The 23,508-nt window shown below is 38.1% G+C and overlaps 1 protein-coding gene across 1 annotated transcript; it reads right to left on the bottom strand.

The window, feature by feature from the left end:
- Positions 1–3,587: 3,587 nt before the first annotated feature.
- On the bottom strand, positions 3,588–23,237 carry LOC105815008 (amine sulfotransferase-like). The gene is made up of 7 exons (XM_012650129.1): positions 23,225–23,237; positions 23,073–23,135; positions 18,255–18,463; positions 15,158–15,284; positions 14,177–14,271; positions 12,731–12,917; positions 3,588–3,715 (listed from the first exon to the last, which is right to left on the bottom strand). The coding sequence occupies exons 1-7, from the start codon at positions 23,235–23,237 to the stop codon at positions 3,588–3,590; spliced, it is 822 nt and encodes a 273-aa protein (XP_012505583.1).
- Positions 23,238–23,508: the final 271 nt, after the last annotated feature.

The following is a 23,508-nucleotide window of genomic DNA, read 5'->3' on the forward strand; positions in this document are numbered from 1 at the left end:
TCCAATATTACATGCTTTTAGAATGTCCATTTGATATCTTCTTAATGGTTTTAATTTTCTAGTACATGATCAGTTCTTTTATCTGTTTGTCTTCTACTTCATTTTCTTAAATAAATTAACCACTATTCTTTAGGAGTCTTCATTGCCAATTCAAATATCTGGTCACATCTAGATCTGTTTCTATTGTCTATTTATTCTATGGTTATCTACAATATGATTTTGAATCTTCACATGTCTAGTAAGTTCTTATATGCTATAAAACATGTATAAGAAAACTATAGAAATTCCAAATAATGTTATTTTCCACTCAAGAGCATTCTTCTTTATTTAACACAAATAAGGATACTGAAGTCTCATTTCAATCATTGGTTCATTATTGTCTAACCGAACTCAGATTTAGGACTTGTCTTCTGGCAAAACACAACTGCTTAAGGAAATAATTTTTTCCCTAAGCAACAGGTTTAAGCCTTCCATAAACTGATATGACAAAATAGAGTGTAAGAGAAGGCAGAGCTAAATAAGAAGATATTCCCACAAACTACTTTAAAAGTCTGCTAGAAGAAGGAAGAGTATATATCAATGACAACCCAACTTATCTGTGTCAGTACATGAAGACAGATGGAAAGAAATTAATGTGCTATCCCTACAGAAGTACATACCTAATGTGATGTACTAAGGCATTCTTATACACTTGATTTTTTACACACTATAGTGAGAAATCATGAATTGAGTTATTGATTTTATCAATTTGATCAGTGTTGCCCATTTACTCAGGGTTTGCTCAATGTTTGGCTAACTAATAAATTTGAGTTTACTAATGTGCAAATTGAACACCAAACTTTGAAAGCAAAGTTACAATATTTTTTCACCAGGCACAGCACATAACAGCTCCATTGCCTGTCATTATTCTTCATATCACAAATGTCCTATCATATCACAGGACTGTCACCAGTCGATTTATCTGTTATGCATATATTTTTTACTGAATCTTTTTCTGTTTTTTGTTTTGTTTTATTTTATTTTGTTTCGAGACACAGTCTCATTATGTTTCTGAAGCTGGTCTCAAATTCCTGGACTTAGGCAATCGTCCACCTCAGGCTCCTGAGTAGCTGAGATTACAATCACCTGCAACTGTACCTGGCTTTTGTGTATATTTGTATTTTCATTTCATTTTTATATAATTTCAACCTTGCTAAAAATTTGTTAGGATAGGACAAGTACATTTTCATTCAAAATTTCTACTCAATGCATTTTCTCACTAAGCAAACTTCTCACTGATGCAAGCAAGATAGTGGAAAGGGAATGTATTAGGTGATCGAAATTTTAGTGATTTTGGATTCTGATATGGGTATCACATGGAAACAGTAATTTTCTTAGTAAATAAAGGTGGAGGGAAAGATTGATAAAGCATAACAAATTCAAACCCAAAGTAAGTCCAAGATGGATTTAACTTCTGTTTATTTTTAATCTTGCAGCAAAGGAACCCATCTTCTGTGAATTTCATTTCAGCAACAGTTAAAAGGTTTATGAAAGGAGAGTCATTATGTAGAGCAAAAAGAAAATTTATTCAGGCAATCTTGGATTAACAGTTTCATGCTCTGCTGACTGAGTTAGACAGTCATCAAAAAGACTTGGTTTGGTAAGCATCCCATTATTGTATTATTCTTTGAAGTAAGGTCTCTTCTGGAACATATGGCCATCCTTCATTGGCTGCAAGGTGACAAGTGAGCAGTTTCGGAACATTTTAAAAGAATAAGAATTGTTCAGTGTTAGGGGAGGGTTTCCTGTGCCTATCGATTTCCTGGAAGAGGAAAGGGGGTCAACAGCATTTTTATTATTTTTAATTTGTCAAATGGTCCTAATGGGGACTGGCTTTTATGGCAGGAAGTTTCTTAATTTTAACGTGTAAAGTAAAAACATCTTCTCTTCAATGTAGTGCTGGAAGTCCTAGCCAGAGCAATCAGGCAAGAAAAAGAAATAAAGGGTATCCAAATTGGGAAAGAGAAGATCAAACTGTCACTATTCGCTGATGACATGATATTTTATCTAGAAAACCCCAAAGGCTCCACCAAGAGACTCCTGGAATTGATAAATAAATTCAGCAAAGTCTCAGGTTATCAAATCAATGTACATAAATCAGTAGCATTCTATATACTAAAAAAAATCAAGCTGAGAGTCAAATCAAAGACTCAATACCATTAATGATAGCTACAAAGTAAACAAAATACTAGGAATATACTTAATCAAGGAGGTGAAAGATCACTAGAAGGAGAACTGTAACACAATAAGGAAAGAAATAACAGAGGACACAAACAAATGGAAAAACATATCTTGCTCACGGATCGGTAGAATCAACATTTTATAATGTCCATGTTACCCAAAATGATTTACAGATTCAATGTAATCCCCATCAAAATACCAGCATTATTTTTCATAGATATAGAAAAAATAATTCTATTCTTCGTTTGGAATCAGAAAAGTGCCCAAATAGCCAAAGCGAACTTAAGCAAAAGGAACAAATCTGGACCATCACTTTACCAGACTTTAAAGTATACTACAAGGCTATAGTAATCAAAACAGCATGGTACTGGCACAAAAATAGAGACATAGCACAGTGGAAGAGAACAGAGAACTCAGGAATAAAATCATCCTCATATTGCCAACTGATTTTTGACAAAGTAGACAGCAATACACACTGGGGAAAAGAGTCCCTATTCAATAAACGGTGCTGGGAAAATTGGATGGCCACATGCAAAAGATTGAAACAGGATCCATATCTCTCACCACTCACAAAAATTAACTCAGGATGGATAACAGACTTAAATTTAAAACATGAAACCATAAGAATTCTAGAAGAAAATGTTGGAAAGACTCTTCTATATATTGGCCTGGGCAAAGAATTTATGAAGAAGACCCCAAGGGCAATCAGAGCAACAACAAAAAGGAACAAAGGAACTTGATCAAATTAAAAAGCTTCTGCACAGCCAAGGAAACAATCAACAGAGCAAACAGACAACCTACAAAATGGGAGAAAATATTTGCAAGCTATATATCTGAGAAAGGGACAATAACCATAATCTACAAAGCAATCAAGCAAATCAACAAGAAAAAAATCAAACAACCCCATTAAAAAGAAGGAAGAAAACATGAACAGAAGCTTTTTAAAAGAAGATAGACTAATGGTCAATAAAGAAAGATATGACCCAGGAATATGTGAATATATTAGAGATAACAGTCCCCCAAAGTAAGACATAAAAAATAGAAACCATGAAATGGAACATTGACTCATGTTACTACATAAAAATGAAAATTCTGAATATGGCAGAAAGATCATAAGCAGTTTGTAAGTAAATGTAAAAGTAAAGAGTCTAGCTGTCCATGATTCTATGCCAAAATGATATGAGGAATCCTCAGTGAATCAGAAAAGGATAAATACCTGGACATGGAAAGATCTCCTAATGGCAGAAATATAAAGTTATTGATATTCATTCATCAGTGAGAATTTACAGTTGGTTCAAAGAGTCAAAGATTGAAGTGTATGATTCAATGTAATTCAACGTGCTTTCTTAGGATTCTGTGTGCTGAGATTAATTCTGTGTTTCATTTACATCCCAGATGAACTGCAATGGAAAGTCTTTCATCTGCTTTTGGAAAATGTTGTCAAATCTTTCATTCTGCTCTATGGTCATGTGATATTTCCAGTCTCCAATGGTACCTGCTAGAAAATAACAGAGAAATTGCTTCAGTGAACTTTTGTTGTGTAGTGAGGGGCAAAACAAACCTGTAACTCAGTGCTGGGAGAAACCTTTTTTACACTTTTATTTTTCTGCCCATTAAGCTCCCAGGCATTCCTCTACCTGGCTAAGACTTTTCACTCTCTCACTTTATGGCAAGCAGATAAACACACTTATCATTGCAATTTTACGTTAAATAGATACAATCATGACCCACATTCTCAGTGTCAGCACCTGGGAAATTGAAAATTACTGCACCTTGATCACTGTTTTGTTCCAAGATCACATTGGTTCCCTTTAGGGATACCCTTTAGGAACCAGACAATGTAGTCCCATGGAGAGCATCTGGCAGATATCATGTAAAAGAAACTGACTAGAGAAGGGAAGAGGGCCAAGAGGGCTCCACTGTTTGAAAATCTACCAGGAAACCCCGGGGTTATACTCTGTTCCATTTGCACCACAGTGGAAAACAACTGTTCGCTAATTCACTGCTGAGCTTCACATTTGGGAAGGAAATGGCCTTCTCTCAGTTTTGACCCAAAATTCCTGTAGAATGTATTTTCATAGTTTGCTAGCAGGTCATCCTTCATGTTCTCAAATGTGGCCTGTCTCACCACGGCATCCACGGTCTTCTCACTCAGGTTTTCACCCAGAAATTTGCAGAGTTTTAACACAGAACTTCTGAGAAATAAATCACAGTATGATAAATTATACAAATTATAAGAAGGTAGGCATAGACAAGTGTTACAGCTAAATATCATTGTGGGAGTGAAAAATGTGGGTACTTCAGCTCGTTGTAATTTTGGAGTTGGACAGTGCAACTTGACTTTCTCATAACTTACAGGTAAATATTTCTTTTGTCTGCTATTTGACAGTTTAATTTGGTTAATTGCACATTTTTCATTTTCTCTGTGTTCACTTAGAAAAGTTGCTACTGTCAGACACTATACTGGGTGACGTGACGACAGGAAGGAAATCAGTGCTGGGAGTTGAATCCAAGATCTAGGGCAAGGGAGTGATTGTGGAATAGAATTAAGAGAAAGTTACAAAAAAGAACAGATATTATTCTGGGTCTTGAAGGAAGAACAGTAATTTTCTAGATAGAAAAAACCAGAGATATGCAGTGTGAACATAAGAAAACAAATACACGGTACTATAGTTTTATGGTATGTATGAGATATCAGGAAACAAAAAAGTTAGAAACTTGGTATCCTCAGAGATTGATGGAAACAGGCCTCGGATACAAAGTAGGAGACATGCCTGGAGAGATGGACAAGACCAGACTGTAAGGAAGGCTGCAAATTGGTCACGTGGACCCAACTGGACACACACATCAGACCCAACTTTGCCCATTGTAACAGAAAGAGGATGTCAACTGTAAGAAGCTTCGGAATTGGCTTTTGTCCTGGAGAGAAGGTGGCAACAAAACAAGGGACCCAGTCTCTCTCTCCCTGAAACAAATGCTTCCAGATGAGGACCTGAGTTTGAAGTGCTGACAACTGTCTTGTAATTATGAGGAGAGACATCACTGATACAGCAAATACGACAATATGGAAAGGTGGAAAATGCTTGAAACATTCATGACATCCTTGAGTTGCCATGCCCAGCCTAAGGATAGCCAACCTCTGCATCTGAGTTACTAAACAATAGATGTTCTTGTATTTTAAGCCACTTATAGCTGACTGTTCCTGGGAGCCAGATTCTCATGGGGGAAACACAGACATTTTCTTGTTTATGTAATTTTTCTCCTCTTTTTTCATTACAAAACCATCTGTCGAAGGATGACTTTCAATGGATTCCAGTGAGGCAGCTGCTCTGCTATATATGATGTTTTCATTTAATTTTTTGTTCCTATACTTAACTGAAGACAACACAGATAAGGGGAGTGATACCAGAAAAAAGCCTCGTGTTAAGCTTAATCTTGGATCTCAAATTCCACATTGTTCTTTGGGTGTTGTGGCATGAACTATGAATTCACTAAGCCAGGCTGGGTGAGAGCTTAGCTCAAAGAACAAATGAGGTCCCATCTCGCCTTCTTCATCTCTTCATACATCATGAACTGAATATTGAAGTAGTTTCTGTGCTCAAACCAACCTCTGATATGGTCAAACCAAAGGTTTCCTACCACTGTGGGAAGAAGAGGTAAGTAATTAGGTAAATATGTCGAGAGGGTTGAACAGGTTATGAGGTGTGGGAAACTTTAGTAACCAAAGAGGAAACAGACGTCTGTTGCCAGTGTCTAGATTTTCCTTGCCATGTGGTTATTGGGGAAGCATTTAGCTTTGACCAGGGAATGATTACACAAAATCAAACACAAGTTAGGCTTTTAAAATATGGTTTGTATGAACAGAAAGCAGCCTAATGTGGAGTGAGTAAAGACCAAAAATAGAGAGCAGCTGGACAAACCATTCCTCTCCTTCCTGCTCCTCTTACTGTCCCCAAACCCAAACACATAGCCATTTCTCCTCTCCATGAGCCACCATACTGTGCAAGAGGAGTCACTGCAGCTCTGCACAGTGGATCAGAACCTAAGCTTAGGCCTCCTGTGTGATATTATCATCTGTGTCTCTGCAGGCCTTGCTCCTTCTCACCTAGCTACGATGGATCCTTAGAAAAACAAAGGGGAAAGAAATTCTGAGACAGACACCTCTGAGTTACTGAAACACTAATCTGTCCTCACTCTTTTCATGGTAAATGGTTTTGTAATCTATTATAGTTCCTTCACATGATCAACATATTTTTAAAAAAGAAAAATTGATCAACACATTCCTAATTGGTCAGTTACCAGTGAAGTTTTTCTCGGGGCTTTGCCTATGAATCTTTCCTCTTTCCCATCACCCTCTACTCCACCTGCCTTACACGAGTAAATTACAATGAAGATGAACACTTATCTTCTTTTTGCCATTATTTCATTTAAACAAAAACATAATATAGAAAAAAGGTGACTTAGCTGCACAGGCTCTGCCTCCTTTAGCTGCAGTTGCACAAATGTTGCCCTGCACTGACATGTGTAGCAGCAAAACTGCCCCAATTTAGAACAACTCTGAAGAGCATCCCTGCTCCTTAGCTCCCTCTTTGGTCATGTGGCCTCTGTTGCAAGTGCATTGCAGTTGAGCTTCTCCCTCTGCCCAGTCATGCTGCTTTCATTCTCCCAGAGATTGTTCCTGAGAGCATTTCCCTGCCTTCATGAAAATCCCAGTCTGTTTCCTAGGGGAAACCAAGCTAAAGCATCTTACTAAATGATTTAAATTCAAATACCAAGGTGACTGAATGGTACATCAGAACTGGCCGAGGGCAGAGTTTGGTAGGACAGATCTTCAGCTAGCAGTGCCCTTGGCTAGTGCCCACAGACACTGAATCATGGTAGGGAGAGTGTTTCTGTGTGGGTGTTGGGAATGTGTAGGAGCATTTCTGGTCCTCACAATATATTGGGATGGGTGGAAGCCAGAGGTCCTAAATATTTTCTGTTGTGAGAACAGTCCCACAGAACAAAAACTGTCCTAAATTTGAAATGATCCTCTGGACACTCATACCTGTGAAAAAGCCCCATGTAGCTACCTGAGTGTGGAAACAAATTTCATTTGGCATAAAAATGCAAATATTGTTTTGAAAAGTTTTAATAACCACTGAATGCTGTAAGAATGAAATTGCCATGCAAGTTGAGGGAAGAGTAAACTTTGTTATGTTTAGAAATTTATCAGGAACTTTCCAACATTTGAAAATGTAACATTATCAATTACATGCCCCATATTGCACAGAATTGCCAAGACAGTGTATCTATCATATACAGTCACAGTTTTTAAATGTATCGTGATTCTACTTATAACTGCAATAATTTGACTACTTTATTATGGCATGTAGTCTAGTAATTCTTGAGTATTTCATACGTAAATGCATCTTATTTCATTTTGTTACTTTCTTTTTATATCTCCTTTATAGTCAGGGAATTATTTTTAATTGTTTTTCAAGTCACATGTATAGATAGGTCATATTTTCTGTGCTTTTTATTTCAGGAGAGTACAAAAATTGCAATCTTTTTTAATATGAAGAAAATAACAAGAAAATACTTCGCATTTACCGGAATGTCTAAAATTGGAAAAAAAAAAGACTGAGAATCCCAATGTTGGTGAGAATGTGGAGCAACTGGAACCCTCTGACACTGCTGCTGGGAGTGTAAAATGATACGATCATTTTGGAAAACTGGAATTTTCTTATATGGTCAACGATACCTCTAGTCTATGACTTAATGATCTTATTGCTACGTGCTTATGCAAGATATATAAAAGTATATGTCAAAAAAAAATCTTGCTCAAGACTATTCATAATGGTTTTATTCATAGTAGTCCCAAACTGGAAAAACCTAAATGGCCATCAAAAAGGAAATAAACAAATCTTTGTAACTTTTATGTAATAGAATACTACTAAGCAGTACAAAAATATAGGAAGTACTGGTGTACATCAGAACATGGATGAATCTCAACCATTTTATGTTCAGTAAAAGATGATTGATACCATTTATATGGAGTTGTAGAACAGGAAAAACTACCGATATTAACTAAGAAAATCAAAACAATGGTTGCCTCTGTGGTACAGTACATTGGCTGTAGAAGAGTACTTGGGAAACTTCTGGGTTGGTAAAACATATACATTTTACAGAACACATCAACTGTAGGGTGTAGTGTCATGACTATTATAGTATGTCAATTATGCCTAATATAAAACACAGAGAATTGTGGAGTAAAAAAGGAAAACGTAAAACCAAAACAACTGGGGATATGATTGTGTTGAGAACTGTTTTGTAGACTATACTGTTCTATCAAGGTCCTGTAAAGAATAAAGAAGGCTAAGAGCATGTACTGGCCACAAGATAAGGGCTAGGGATAAGGAGGCTACTGAGTGTGACAAACTTGAGGTCTTAGACAAGGTAAGGTCCATGGCGACCGTCAGTATTTCCCAGTTTCATGTAAAAGACCCCTGTGGAATGAGTCTCCTCTAGATAAGTTTTAATGAGACTCCTCGTGGTAAAGGTGAGCAAAGATCAAGAAGACCCAACATAGACAGGCTGGCAAAGCCTCCCTCCATTGGCATGTGGGCACTAAGCTTGTTCTGTGTAGTCCATTGGGGAAAGAGGAATAGGAAGGAAGATATATTGAGGGGGAGTAACAGCCCAACAGGGTGTTGAAATTCTCTTGGTAGTTACTTACATACATACTTACTTACATATTCATTTCCACAGAGGTTGTACTAGTTTGCAGTCCCACAAGCAGTGTATGAGTGTTCCTATTTCTCTGCATCTACACCAGCATTCATTGTTTGGGGATTTTTTAATAAAGGTCACTGTCACTGGAGATAAGTGATATCTCATTGTGGTTTTGATTTGCATTTCCCTGATTATTAGAGATATTGAGGATTTTTCATATGTTTGTTGGCCATTAGTCTATCTTCTTTTGAAAAGTTTCTGTTCTTGTCCTTTGCCCACTATTTGATAGGGTTGTTTGTTTTTTTCTTGCTGATTTTCCTGAGTTCTATAGAGATTGTAGTTATCAGCCCTTTATCAGATGTGTAACATGCAAATATTTTCTCCCATTCTGTAGGTTGTCTGTTTGCACTTGTGATAGTTTCCTTGATGTGCAGACCTCTACAGGGAGAACTACAAAACACTGAGGAAACAAATAGCAGAGGACGTAAAAAGGTGGAAAATCATACCATGCTCATGGGTCGGCAGAATCAACGTTGTTAAAATGTCTATAATACCGAATGTGATCTATACATTCAATGCAATCCCTATTAAAATACCAACATCATTTTGTGCAGACCTAGAAAAAAATAATTCTACACTTCATGTGGAACCAGAGAAGACCCTGTATAGCAAAAGCAATCTCAAGCAAAAAGAACAAATTGAGAGGCATCAATTTACCAGACTTCCAGCTACATTACAAGGTTATAGTAACCGGAACAGCACAAGAACAGAGACATAGACCAATGAAACAGAACTGAGAACCCAGATATAAAACCATCCTCATATAGCCATCTAATCTTTGACAAAGCAGACAAAAACATACACTGGGGAAAAGAATCCTTATTCCATAAATGGTGCTGGGAAAATTGGATAGTCGCATGTAGAAGACTGAAACAAGATCCACACCTCTCACAAACATCAACTCACAGTGGATAATAGATGCAAATCTAAGGCATGAAACTATAAGAATTCTGGAAGAAAATGCGAGAAAAACTCTTATAGACATTGGTCTAGGCAAAGAATTTATGAAGAAGACCACAGAGGAACTCATAGCAACAACAAAAGAACAAAAATAAATAAATGGAACCTGATCAAAATAAAAAGCTTCTGCAAAGCCAAGGAAACTATCCTGAGTGCAAACAGACAACCTACAGAAGGGGAGAAAAAATCCAACAGGATTCTATATGAGAGTTCTTAACATTATTTCAGATATTTATTTGCCATGGTTTTGATAAAAGGAATCAAAGCAGAGCGATGTATACAGAGTCAAAATAAGTACAAACAATTCTGTTGGAACATAATAACATCTATTTTAAGCACTAAGAAAATGGTGAACAATAAGTGATGCTGCATCAACTTGTTATCTGTAAGAAGAAAAAATTGAATAATTTTCTTACAGCATGAGAATAATAACCAAATAAAAGAAGGATATGATCCATGAATACCTAAATGAATTTGAGATAACAGTCCTCCAAAGTAAAACATAAACTATACGAATCATAAAATGAATGTTTGACTCATGTCATTACATAAAATTAAAATTTTGACTATGTCAGGAAGATCACAAGCAGTTTGTAAGTAAACGTAAAAGTAAAGGGTACAGTTGTCCATGATCATATGGAAAAATGATATGGGTAATACTCAGTGTATCAGAAAAAGGGAAATCCCAGGACATGGGAAACTCTCCTGATGGCAGAAACATAAAGGGATTAATATTCATTAATGAGTGAGATTTTGCAACATGGTTCAGAGAGTCAAAGATTGAAGTGTATGATTCAATGTATTTTCTGGTGAAGGTGTATTCTTAGGATTCTTTGTGTTGAGCTTAATGCTGTGTTTCATTCACATCCCAGATGATCTGCAATGGAAAGTCTTTCATCTGCTTTTGGAAAATCTTGTCAAATCTTTCATTCTGCTCGACGGTCATGTGATATTTCCAATCTCCAATGGCACCTAGTGGAAAATAACAGAGAAATTGCTTCAGTGAAGTTTTGTCATGTAGTGAGGGGCAAAACAAATCTGTAACTCAGTGCTGGGAGAAAAGTTTTTCCCACTTTTATTTTCTGCATATTATGTTCCAAGGTATTCCTCTACCTGGCTAAGACTCTTCACTCTCTCACTTTATGGCAAGCAGATAAACACACTTATCATTGCAATTTTACTATAATTAGAGACAATCATCACCCAAATTCTCAGTGTCAGCACCTGGGAAATTGAAAACTACTGCAACTTGATCACAGTTTTTGTTCTAAGATCACACTGGTTTCCATATTCTACAGAAGTCTCTTAAAAATTCTATACAATAAATCATCACTGAGATAATACTTACAGGTAAAAATTTGGATGCTCGGAGAGATTTTGTAAAACAGCCCAAGATCATACAGTCTATGATGGCTGAGATGAAATTATTCTACCTTTACCCCATTTACTTGTGTGTTGGCATTAAACTAAACTTCAAAAGACACACAGGTGTCATGAGGAATAGTAGCTTATAGAAAGAGAGACAAACAATGACAAACATTCTTTTTCTTTGAAAAACAGGTTGTGCTGAAAAGACACTGAAAACTGATAAAGACAACTGAAGCACTGAATGAACTAAGAACACAAACACCTAGTGCAGGACTGCTAAGGCCACAGCAAACGATGATAAGATGGATAAAGTCAAGGATAGACCTGTTTGAGTCTCTTTAAAATAAACACATGGCTCACTCCCACAAAGACATTTTGCTCACTCTTATTTTTCTTATACTCATATCATTCTCTCATTGTCAGTGTTTCCTAAGGACACACAATCACAGAAAATGTCCTCTTTCAAATACAAATGCAAGTGCAGTGCTAAGGAAGGTGGGCAATTGTCTGAACATCTGGAAGACAGTAGGGTGTGTTTGGCCTAATGGCAATGGGCGTGACCCACTTCAGGTCAGCTGAGTGCTACCAGCGCTTCAGGTATTTCAGTGGAAGGGGAAAGGACACACCAAAGAGAGGAAGGGAAGGAAAAACTGACTTAGAGAAATACAAACCCAATATTTATTGCTTCTTGACATAAGGTATATAACTCTATGAAATTATCAACTGCTAAACCTATGTCTATAATTCGGTGTAATACTACGTTAACAAATATGAAATATAATATGGAATGATAGAGTAAAGTAATTAAAATATTTTAATGTTTTTATTTCTAGCAATTGTATGTAGAATCCATGTGTTCTAAAACCTCATTCCTCAGAGGCCAGAAAAATGAAATATATCTATAAATTTTTTTTAACATGTTATACTAGTTTAATAAAAGACATGCTACAGTCATCTCAATAACAAAAGAACAACCTTGTATGTTGTTTATTCACTACAGTCAGAGTTCCAGGATAAATCATGGAGATGCAGGAGAACAAGTGATGACCAATAGGCTTGTCAAAATTTCATTGTCAGGTGCTGTGACCCTGTTTAGGAGGAGGAATCATCTAATCCTAGGGGAATATCTATTTGGTGGCAGGTAGGCACTGTGCTAGTAGATTTTCAGAGGCTATATAGAAGATCTTGAGATTTTAGGTTATCCATCAGATACCCTTTAGAAACCAAATAATGTAGTTTCATGGAGAGCTCCAGGCAGACATCATGTAAAAGAAACTGACTAGAGAAGGGAAGAGGGCCAAGAGGACTCCACTGTTTGAAAATCTACCAGGAAACCCCAGGGCTATACTCTGTTCCATCTGCACCACAGTGGAAAACAACTGTTCACTACTTCACTGCTGAGCTTCACCTTTGCGAAGGAAATGGCCTTCTCTTAGTTTTGACCCAAAGTTCCTGGAGAGTGAATTTTCATTGTTTGCTAGCGGGTCATCCTTCATGTTCTCGAATGTGGCCTGTCTCACCACGGCATCCACGGCCTCCTCACTCAGATCTTCACCCAGAAATTTGCAGAGTTTTAACACAGAACTTCTGAGATCCTGAAATAAATCACAGTATGATAAATTATGGAAATTATAAGAAGGGAGAAATATGCAAGTGTCACAGCTAAATATCATTGCAGGAGTGAAAAATGCAGGTCCTTCAGCTGGTTGTAAGTTTGGAGTTGGACAGTGCAACCTGACCTTCTAATAACTTACTGGTAAACATTTCATTTGTCTGCTGTTTGAGAGCTTAATTTGGTTAATTGCACATTTTTCATTGTCCCTGTGTTCACTTAGCAAAGTTTCTACTGTCAGACAATGTCCTGGGTGATGTGGGGACAGGAAGGAAATGGGTGCTGGGAGTTGAGTCCAAGATCTAGGGCAAGAGAGTGATTGTGGAATAAAATTAAGAGGAAGTACTACACACAATACTACAGTTTTCTGGTATGTATGAAATATCAGATACGCATGAAACATCAGGCAACAAAAATGTTAGAAACCTGGTATCCTCAGAGCTTTTGATGGAAACAGGCTTGGGATGAGAAAGTAGGAGACAGGCCTGGAGAGATGGACAGGACCAGACTGTAAGGAGGCTGCAAATTGGTCACATGGACCCAATTGGACACACACATTAGACCCAACTCTGGCCATTGAAACAGAAAGAGGAAGGCGATTGAAAGAAGGTTCTGAGATTGACTTTCAACCTGGAGAAAAGCCAGCAACAAAACAAGGGACCCAGTCCCTCTGTTCTTCCATCAGGGACTTCTAGATGAGGAACTGAGTTTGAAGCCCTGACTACTCTCTTATAATTATGAGGAGAGACGTCACTAATATAGAAAATATGACAATATGGAAAGGTAGAAAATGCTTGAGACATTCACGACATCCTTGAGTTGCCATGCCCAGCCTCAGGATAGCCAACCTATGCATGTCAGTTAATAAACAATAGATGTTCTGGTATTTTAAGCCACTTATAGTTGACTGCTCCTGGGAGCCAGAATCTTACCAAGGAAACACAAAAATTTTCTTGTTTATGTAATTTTTCTCTCCTTTTTTCATTACAAACCCTTCTGCTGAACGATGACTTTCAATGGATTCCAGTGAGGGAGCTGGTCTACTGTATAGGATGTTTTCATTTAATTTGTTATGCAAGGCTTAACTGAAGACAACACAGATAAGGGGATGATACCAGAAAAAAGCCTCATGTTAAGCTTAATCTTGGATCTCAAATTCCATATTGTTCTTTGGCTCTATGAATTCATTAGGCCAGGCTGAGTTAGAGCTTAGATCAAAGCACAAACGTGATCACATCTCACCTTCTTCATCTCTTCGTACATCATGAACTGAATATTGAAGTTGTTTCTGTGCTCATACCAACCTCTGATATGGTCAAACCAAGTGCTTCCTATCACTGTGGGAAGAAGAGGTAAGTAATTAGGTAAATATGTTGAGAGGGCTGAACAGGTTATGAGGTGTGGGAATCTTTAGTAACCAAAGAGGAAACAGACGTCTGTTGCTAGTTTCTAGATTTTCCTTGCCATATGGTTACTGGGGAAGCATTTAGCTTTGACAAGGGAACAATTACATAAAATCAAAGTTAGTCTTTTAAAATGCAGTTTGTATGAACAGAAAAAGACCCTAAAGTGGGATGAGGAAGGACCAAAATGGAGAGGAGCTGGATCAACTATTCCTCTCCTTCCTGCTCCTCTTCTTGTCACCAAACACATACACACAGACATTTCTCCTCTCCGTAAGCCACGATAGGGTCCTGGAGGAGTCACTGCAGCTCTGCACATTGGATCAGAACCTAAGCTTAACGGTCCTGTGTGATATTATCATGTCTGTCTCTGCAGGCCTTGCTCCTTCTCGCCCATCTTTGTTGGATCCTTAGAAAAACAAAGGGGAAGGGAACTCTCAGACAGTCACCCCTGGGAGGTGCCACATGCAATATGCAATGACAAAGCACTAAAGCAGTTGTGATCTCAACTGAATTCTCTTCTCAGCTGAGCTAGAACAGACACTTCTGAGTTACTGAAACACTAATCTGTCCTCATGGTTTTCATGGTAAGTGATTTTGTAATCTAGGCAACCTCTTGAGAGTGGGTGAGACTAGAGGAATTGGCATGAGTGGCAGGACTTGGTCCTCCTAGAGAATCCTTCAAACAAGTTGATAAATTGACCACTGACTGCCAATCTACTCTCTTTTCACCACCCTCATTTCCTCCCTCCATATTCATAAAGCTGGAAAACTCGCCACAGCACAGCACATGTATTATTTGATTAATAATGGCAGTTACCTTTCCCTTCCAAAAATTGTTTCATAAATGCCTCAATGGTGTCCGCAGCTTTAAATGCTGGATACGTGTTTAAAAAATAGAAATATGAGCACATAACATCCTTAGGGTTTCTGTATATGTATATAATCTGCAAAGAAAAAAAAGGAATTACTCTTTCTGATGCTTTCACTTATCATATTTTCTTCAGAATACATCTCAGTTGGGTTAAACCTATTATTTTTAGCTTTCATAATTCCCTGTGTCCTCAACATTCATGCCTTCTCCTTTATATTTAGTGCTTCCCTTTCTCTGCAACACCATTCAAGACACATCTCAGAAGTTACTTCTTCTTATCTCCCCCAGGCAGAGGGAGCAACTTCATTCTTTTAACCCCTAAATCAACTGACTCACTAATGCATGTGAAAATGCTTTGTAAACTATAAAAATATGTGAGAATAGCAATAATTCACTAAAATGGTTTAAACTCATATTGTAAAATTTATGGTTTGCTTTACTCATCTTTCAACGTAAGGGGCACCTAATTTTTATTTGTACATCCTTGAGACAAGCACAAGTGCTCTGCACACACAAGTTACTTTCTAAGTATTTTTTGCTTTGAAACTATCCAGAAATGGAGAGTTTGGTGGGTTTTTTTGTTTATTTTTTGTCATCTGGGTTGTTTTAGGCTACTCAAGTGAAACAGTGAGAGTGGAGAAAGAACACAGGAACCATTTACAACAGGAATCTTGGCTGTGATCAATTATTTGCAAACACCACTGCACTCGGACGAGCCTACATTTCTTTTTTTAAATTGTCTAGCAGAACCAACCAGAATAAACTAATTCCAAGTAACAATTAAACAATCCAGTCATATTGGAATACAAACAATCATCAATATCTACCCTAAGCCACAACTCACTGGCTCAGTCTATCTTCGCACAGAATATGCAGGGGCTCTGGTAAAATTGTAGGCCTGCATCTTTGTTTTCAAATGAAATGTATAACTTTTGTTACTTCTCTGGGAAAACTTCCAAGTTCGGTACAAAGAAGCTTTCATCCCCCTGCAGCCTCCCTGGGCATAGCCTGGAGCTCGTCTCTAATGCTGTGAAATGAGGTGATGAATGCCGGGTGTATCTGAAGGTCTCCTGAACCCTCAGTGGTCTCCCGGTGCCTTGAAGGATAGTCCTTCTGCCATGGGATATCAACAATTGTTGACATTGCTGGAAAGGAACAAATGGCCCTCCATGTCTTGAAAAAAAGAACTTTCTTTCAGCTCCTTGCTGTGATTCTTTGGGTCTAAGAATGCCTTCTTGTCATTCATCCATTTGCTTATGAAAAATGACACACGTAAAGGTATCAATAGTATCCCTGAGTTACTTGTGCCACGATTCCTGGTCCTACCCCTCTTATATAGATAATGACACATATTCCTGACAGAGGGAAATTGGGAAGTGGAGAGTGTGAGGAAAAAATAAAATATTCTATTTGGATATTTTATGCTTGAGATGTCTATTACACATACAATAGAAAATATTAAATAATTCATGTCATTCTAGCATTGAGAAAAGAGTTCAACCACATATACATTGTATCTAACATGGTGTGATTGGATAATATTACCTAGCAATTAACTGCATATGGAACGAGGACAAGGAGAGGAAAATATCTGGAATCATCAGCACTAGGAGGTTGGACAGAGGAGAAAGGAGTAACGAGGAAGGGGCAACACTTCAGCATACTATTGTCTCAGAGAGAAAACCCAAGTAATGTTTTCTGAATAGCAAGGGTATCTATTTTCTCACAAAACAGGAAAGCCCAAGATTAGTTTGGAACAGAATTGGCTAACTCATCATCTGAGTGTTGTCATCAGGGAGTTACAGTCTCCCTGCTTTTCTGCTCTGACAAGCTGACTCTCCTCCATGACTGAGACACCACTGCTCTTTCTTCCCCAAGGCCTCTTTAAGGAATCAAGAGACTTTCATTAGATCCCCAGTAAACTCATTTCCTGTGTCATTGGCTACAAGTCTTTTATAATGGGAGCACCCTAAAAGGAATAAAAAGAATAGGAGGTATCAGCCAGATAACCAGGGGCTTGAAGTCACAGTTTAAGTTCAGATGATTCCTTCATTCATTCTTTCAACCAAACCGCCTGCCAAGCACTGTTCTACACACTGTGAATGCGGCAGTGAGCACACCTATTCCTCTGCCATGAAGGTGCTATGGTCTGGCCAGAAAGGTTAAAAATAAATTAATACATAAATATATATTGTATCAGATGCCAATCAGTGCTGTCAATAGACAGAGATGTGTTACAGAAGACAGCAGCTGAGGTGGGTGAAGGAAAAGATCACAGGAGTCTAAGAATCAACACGAGGAGTCTATGCAGGGCTAGGACCAGGCTGAGACAAGTGCAGAGCCTGAGCTACAATCTTTAAGGAGGCCCTGACTCTCAGGCTCTTGCCAGGGCTGATCTTGCACTTGTCACAACCCCAAGACCATGTGCCTCCTTAAATGTTGAGCCCAGGTGCCTTGTTAGTCTCTGCCTTGTCTGGCGCTGCCAGAGGATCATTCCCATGAACTTGTTCAATCACATGAGGGACAGGCATAGAGCTAGAAAGGAAGGTAGACAGCGAAGTGCTGACATTTTCAGTAGATGGTGGTCACTATTCTAGGGAGTAAGGTACAAAGAGAGAGAATATCATTATACAGAAGAATGACTTGGTCTCAAGTTCCCTTGACTTTCAAAGTAACTAGGTCTTTAAGGAGACAGAGGCTTGGGAATTAGGTTGGGAGTGTCAAAGGGAACCTGGGAAGGCACTGGGGATGTAGGAGGGACAGGAATGGTAATGTGATGTGTGCATGTACACATCTTTATTAATGTTTAAATTGGCTCTATTACTTATACAATCAGGAAAGAGAAAAGGTGAAAAATATAATTCAAATATTGTAACAGAAGAACTCAGATGTGTGCTGAAAATGTAAGTATGTAAAATATGTTCAATTTTATCCTTTGCTGTTTGCTACCAGCTGAATGAATGTGGTGTCAGTGTAAGGAGGTACAAGGAAGTAATGAAAGAGAACAATTATTGTCAGCAGTAATAGTATTTCTATGCCCTACTTTGGCGTTTTTGTCCTTCAGCCCTCTTGGAACCAAGTAATGTGGGAGGTGGGTAGCAAAGAGACGAGGAGATGGTGTTTTGCCAAAATCTATATCTCTAAAGAAGTATTCAAGAAACGGGACACGATGATTTGTTTCCACATTTTCTGTTCTTGTGCGATGTTCCTCAAAATAAATCAAGCTTAATATCTGCTGACACCAGCTGGTTCCTATAAAAGAAATAATTTTATTTTTATTAATGCATGGATTTCAGAAAAATATATATAACCAGTTTTTAGTCAAATAAAGTTTGTTATTACAGAAGGTTGTATGACAATTTCATTTATGCAAAGTGACATAAGGCTACATGGAACATATATTGTTTTTATTTTTCCTTTAGGATGTTCTGTACAGGTTTGTACACACGTTTGTTCTTTGATTTCTTCTTTGTGCTTCTTCTGCTTCACATATATGATACCTTTCAAATTATCTTCTGTGCTCACCTCTAGGTTTTTGTCCTAAACCTCATTCTTAGAGCATTAGCTAATATAATCACAGAAAAAAGGAATTGCAGTGAAGTAACCTTGAATCTTTCCTACTTTCCCATGTTTTGGTCATGATTGCTGTTTAAGGAAATGGTGTTTAATTTTAAGTACCTACAATGGACTTTTGAGGCCAACGTGTAGACGGACATGAAAAGTTAATAACTGAAGTTTGACCATTGGCTTTTAAGTGGGATCTGAGAAAAGCATTTAGATTAGAGTGGACATTTAGTTTTCTTATACCTCGTATGTACGCTTTATATTTGGGATAAGATTTCAAACATTCCTTGTATATAGGTAGTGTTTCTCCATTTTCAGTCAAAATGTATTGAAATGTCTTACCCCACCAAAAAGTCACAAGTCCCAGAGGGATATTTATCGGATTTCTGCTACAAGAAAACGAATTGCTCCTCAACAATTCCTGTCCTAGCTCTTGTTTTTAAAGACAGTTCAGTAACCTCTGGTCAGCAGCTGCACCTGGTAAGTTCATTGTTGCGCATGCATCCCTTGACGGCAGTACAGGTGATATGTACCTTATATGTACCTCTGACTACTTAAAATATCGGTGGCTGTAGTCTTCAGTGTTTCTGGGGAAGACTATGAGCACATGTGCCTACTTGGTGTCATAGCTGGACCAAATATTCCACTGAAAATTCATTGATATGAAACTCTACAGAGTTTCTTACACCCTTCCCTGTTTCCCAGGTAAGAGACGCTGCTTCTAGAAGAGATATCACAGCTTCAAGGCCACCAGCTTTGGTAGGGGAGGGGTTGCCAATGGTGACCAGAGGTGGCCACAGGTCTGTAGATATTGAGAACAGGAGAACTGGAAGAGTGTGTTCCCCATGCAAAAGAGGCTCCATTTCTTCCCCCTCTTCTCCTTCTCCTTCCTCTTCTGTTTCCACTTCCCTTCCCCCTCTCCCTCCCTATTTTTCTACATTCTTTGTTTTTACTCTCTTAAGATATCAGATGTTACAGTAAAGGGATCTTCATCTTTCCCTGCAGTTCCTGACATATTAATATCACTGATTCATTTCGGTCCCTCATTTATCTACTTGTATGTTGCTTTTATTCCCATTTCCTACCTCAAATGCTACCCCTACCTTGCAACCGGTGAATTGGTTTTAAAGTGCATCTGTTTGCTTGAGTGTATTCTTTTGAAATGTGCACCGTTGTGAGTTCTTATATTTTCAACTTAAGTGGATCATCTTATTTTTTATGCTTCTTACCTGAGCTCTATGATTTTAAGATCCATCATGCCCTATATCTGATCTATTGCCCCATCAGCTGCTGCCTCCTACTTCATAGTGTGCACCCATGGGTTTTACCTTTCCACTTTCTCACTGAGGGACTACCCCGCCCAAGCAGCATAGCAATGCACATCCTCATTTTGTTCCTTTGCATGGACCTGTTTAAGAATTTCTTTAGGATAACTATTGAGGAGAGCAATTGCTTGCGTTGAAACTGAGATCATAAGGCTGATGGAAAGGACTATTTCTGGTAAAAAGATACCAAATTATAAATAGGACCTAAGGCCACACCAGGCAAGGGTTCAGTCATGCACCCCTACATTTAAAGTATGAACTAGGTTCCAGGTGCCACAAGGTGTTTCTTTTTTCTAGCAGTTAAACACCCACTGGCCTGGTGATAAGGAATACTGAGACAATTGTAGCTCACTTGGCTTCCGTATGCTGACTAACTGAACCCCTATTCCACACACCACAATTGTACCTTTGATTGGACTAGACACTGATTTCAGTAACTTTCTCATGACAAGAGACCACCACCCTTGAAGCAGTTCTGGCCAATTTACAGAGGCTGATCACTGAGTGCCTTTGTGTTCTTACTTCACCTTTTGATGCATAGGGCCCAACTGTAATACATTTATATGGAGTCTCCACTCCCTAAGTGAACATGGAATGTATGTGACATGCATGTTTGCTTATTGTGCATGTGTGCATCCCCCCTTGAAGAACATTCATAACTGGCTCTAAAATCTATTGAACAGGTATACTTGGCCAACCTATTCAGCATAAATTCCTCTCTCATCCTTCCCTGCCTCAAAGTGGTTGATTTCCAATTTCAGCCAGAGGCTGAGCCTCCTCCCTGGAGCTTGTGATTCTCTGTGAGAAATAAAGAAACAAAGTTCTCCTCTCCAAAGTTATGAATCTCCAGAGTTTTTCTGTGACACTTGGTGTGTCTGTACCTAATGTGTCCAGGTAGTGCCACATTGCTCTTCAGAGAATTGCTGCCCTGGTCTCCTCTCCCATGGGTAATACAGTAATGCACGTAGATCTCTGTCCACTCCTCATCAGCATTTGGCATACTCACCTTTCTAATTCTTGTTAGTCTATGTGATGGTTAATTTTATGTGTAATTTGAGTGGGCTAAGGGATGCCTAGATTGCTGGTAAAACTTTATTTCTGGGTGTGTCAGTGAGCATGTTTCAGGAACAGATTAGGATTTGAATGATTAGGATAAGAACATCCTCCCTCACCAATGCAGCCAGAAATCTTTCAATCCACTGAGAACCCAAATAGAACAGAAAGTTGGAGGGAGAGCAAATTCTTTCTCTCCCTGACCTGGGACATCAGCTTCTCTGGCCCTTGGACATGAGAGCTCCTGGTTTTTGGGCCATTGAACCCTTGGACTTGCAGCAGCAAACTCCCCGATTCCCAGGGCTTCATCCTCATACTGGGAGTTACACCATTGTCTCCCTGGCTCTGAGGCTCTCAGACTTGGTCTGTATTATACCACTGTCTCTCATGGGTCTCCTCCTACCTAAGGGCATGCTCTTAGACTTCATAATCCTGTGAACCAATTACCATATATACATATATATACTTAATATATATTACATGTATGATATATAGTCCTATAAGATATAAATAATATAGTTATATGTATGTGATATGATGGATATATTTTTCTATAAATGCCTGTGGTTTTCCTGGCTCTGTACATAATATAAAAATTAAATGTAAAAAATATGTCATACATCGTAAGATCATAAATATTAGATCGTGAAGGGAAAATTAATCAGCAAAAAAGATTTGGGATATTTTTCTGGTGAGCCTGCACTTTTAGTTATGGCCATTCAGAATGGCTTCACTGATACAGTAATATTAAAATAAGGAACCAAAGGAGAGGAGGAAATAATCCATGCAGATGTCCAGGGGAAGAGCATTCCTGGAAGAGGAGACAGGGAGTGCAAAGGGCCTGAGGCAGCAACATACCTTTAGAGCTCCCCTAAGGCAGCTGTGTTGGATCAAAGTCAGCTAAAGGACCAAAAATATTTTTAAGTACTCACACCTTGTATCTGCTGCTGTGAAACCTTATAATATAGAAGTAGGTCCTGTTCATTTATTTGGACACTTAAAAACCTTTCAAAGCACATGATTGTTTTTTGCTAAGAATTACTGTTTTACATATGCAAAGACTATTTGAAATATCTGTGATCATGTAAATAGTGATAGGTTTCTGTGGTTTAGATATCTTATTTTTAAGAAGTTAAAGAGTCACCATTTGAGCACCTCTTTCAAAGTGACCAGGAAGCTATGGCATTGGAAATGGACTAGTGTGCTGAGCTATCAGACTCATTGAGCAGCATGGGTCACTGCAGACAGAATGTGTCTTCAGAGTATAACACAGGATTTAAAACTGGGCCATCTGAGAGGTGCTAAACAGAGTAGAAAATGGAATTGAAATCAGGCTGTAGTCATATTGGGTCATCAGCAGGAAAATCAAGCTTAAGGAAAGAATGGAGGCACCAGGCCCTGAGGCAGATCCTCAGGCAGGAAGTAAAAATACAGCAGGCAATGGCAAGGAGAGAGGGAACCCTTTAGGTTTCCATAACTGAATTCCTATTTCGCGTATTGCTTTAATCAAACAAGCCAATCTATGACCTAGAGATATTTAAGAATCTTTAGGAATTATTCTGTAATATGATAATTAGTATGTCAACTTTTCTCCTTCTTATGCTCTTCAAATATATGTCCCAATACCTGACTAAATGCTGAATATTTTTGCTTCCTTTCTCATCCCACCTCAGCATTCAGTGTTTGATGTTATTTTAAGTCTAACGGTTTTAATATTTTGCCCATTCCAATGCCAAATCAGAAATAACTTATAACTGCATTGTAAAAAACCATATTTCATAGGATATTGAACAGTGAGTTGTGTTCAATATTTGATTAACACTATGTGGCCATATGTAATACTAGTGAAAAAACTAAATTTTCATATTGTAGAAGTATCATTTTATGTCTTAGATTAGCTACTGGAATTCTGAACTTACCAGATTTGGGATATGTGACTACGAAGACATCATCATCTCTAATTTCAAAATCATCTAAATTTTCTAAAAAGCCAGTAATATGTTTTATATGCTGAAAATAAAATCCTTTAAATTTCAATAAATTTGTTTCTAAATCTTCCATAATTTAGTACCTGCAAAAGACATATAGCATTCTTTGAATGATATTTTAATGAATTTTATATCTTCTTTCCATGAGTATTATTGCCTTCTGGTCATATATTCAGAAAAGAAATTGATTCTTTATTTTCCCCATGAACACATAACTTTCTAGCTCTAAAAACCAATTCTGGGTGGGTGTCACTTGCTCCAATTCCCAGGAGCCTGCTCTTGTTCAAGAGGTGGGTCATTGTTTTCCGCGTGTATATGCTCCACTCATGTACCTACAGGGAGGAGAGTTTAAAGTAATTATTGAAAG

The sequence above is a fragment of the Propithecus coquereli genome, unplaced genomic scaffold (assembly GCF_000956105.1).
Source record: "Propithecus coquereli isolate 6110/MARCELLA unplaced genomic scaffold, Pcoq_1.0 Scaffold313, whole genome shotgun sequence".
NCBI lineage: Eukaryota > Metazoa > Chordata > Mammalia > Primates > Indriidae > Propithecus > Propithecus coquereli.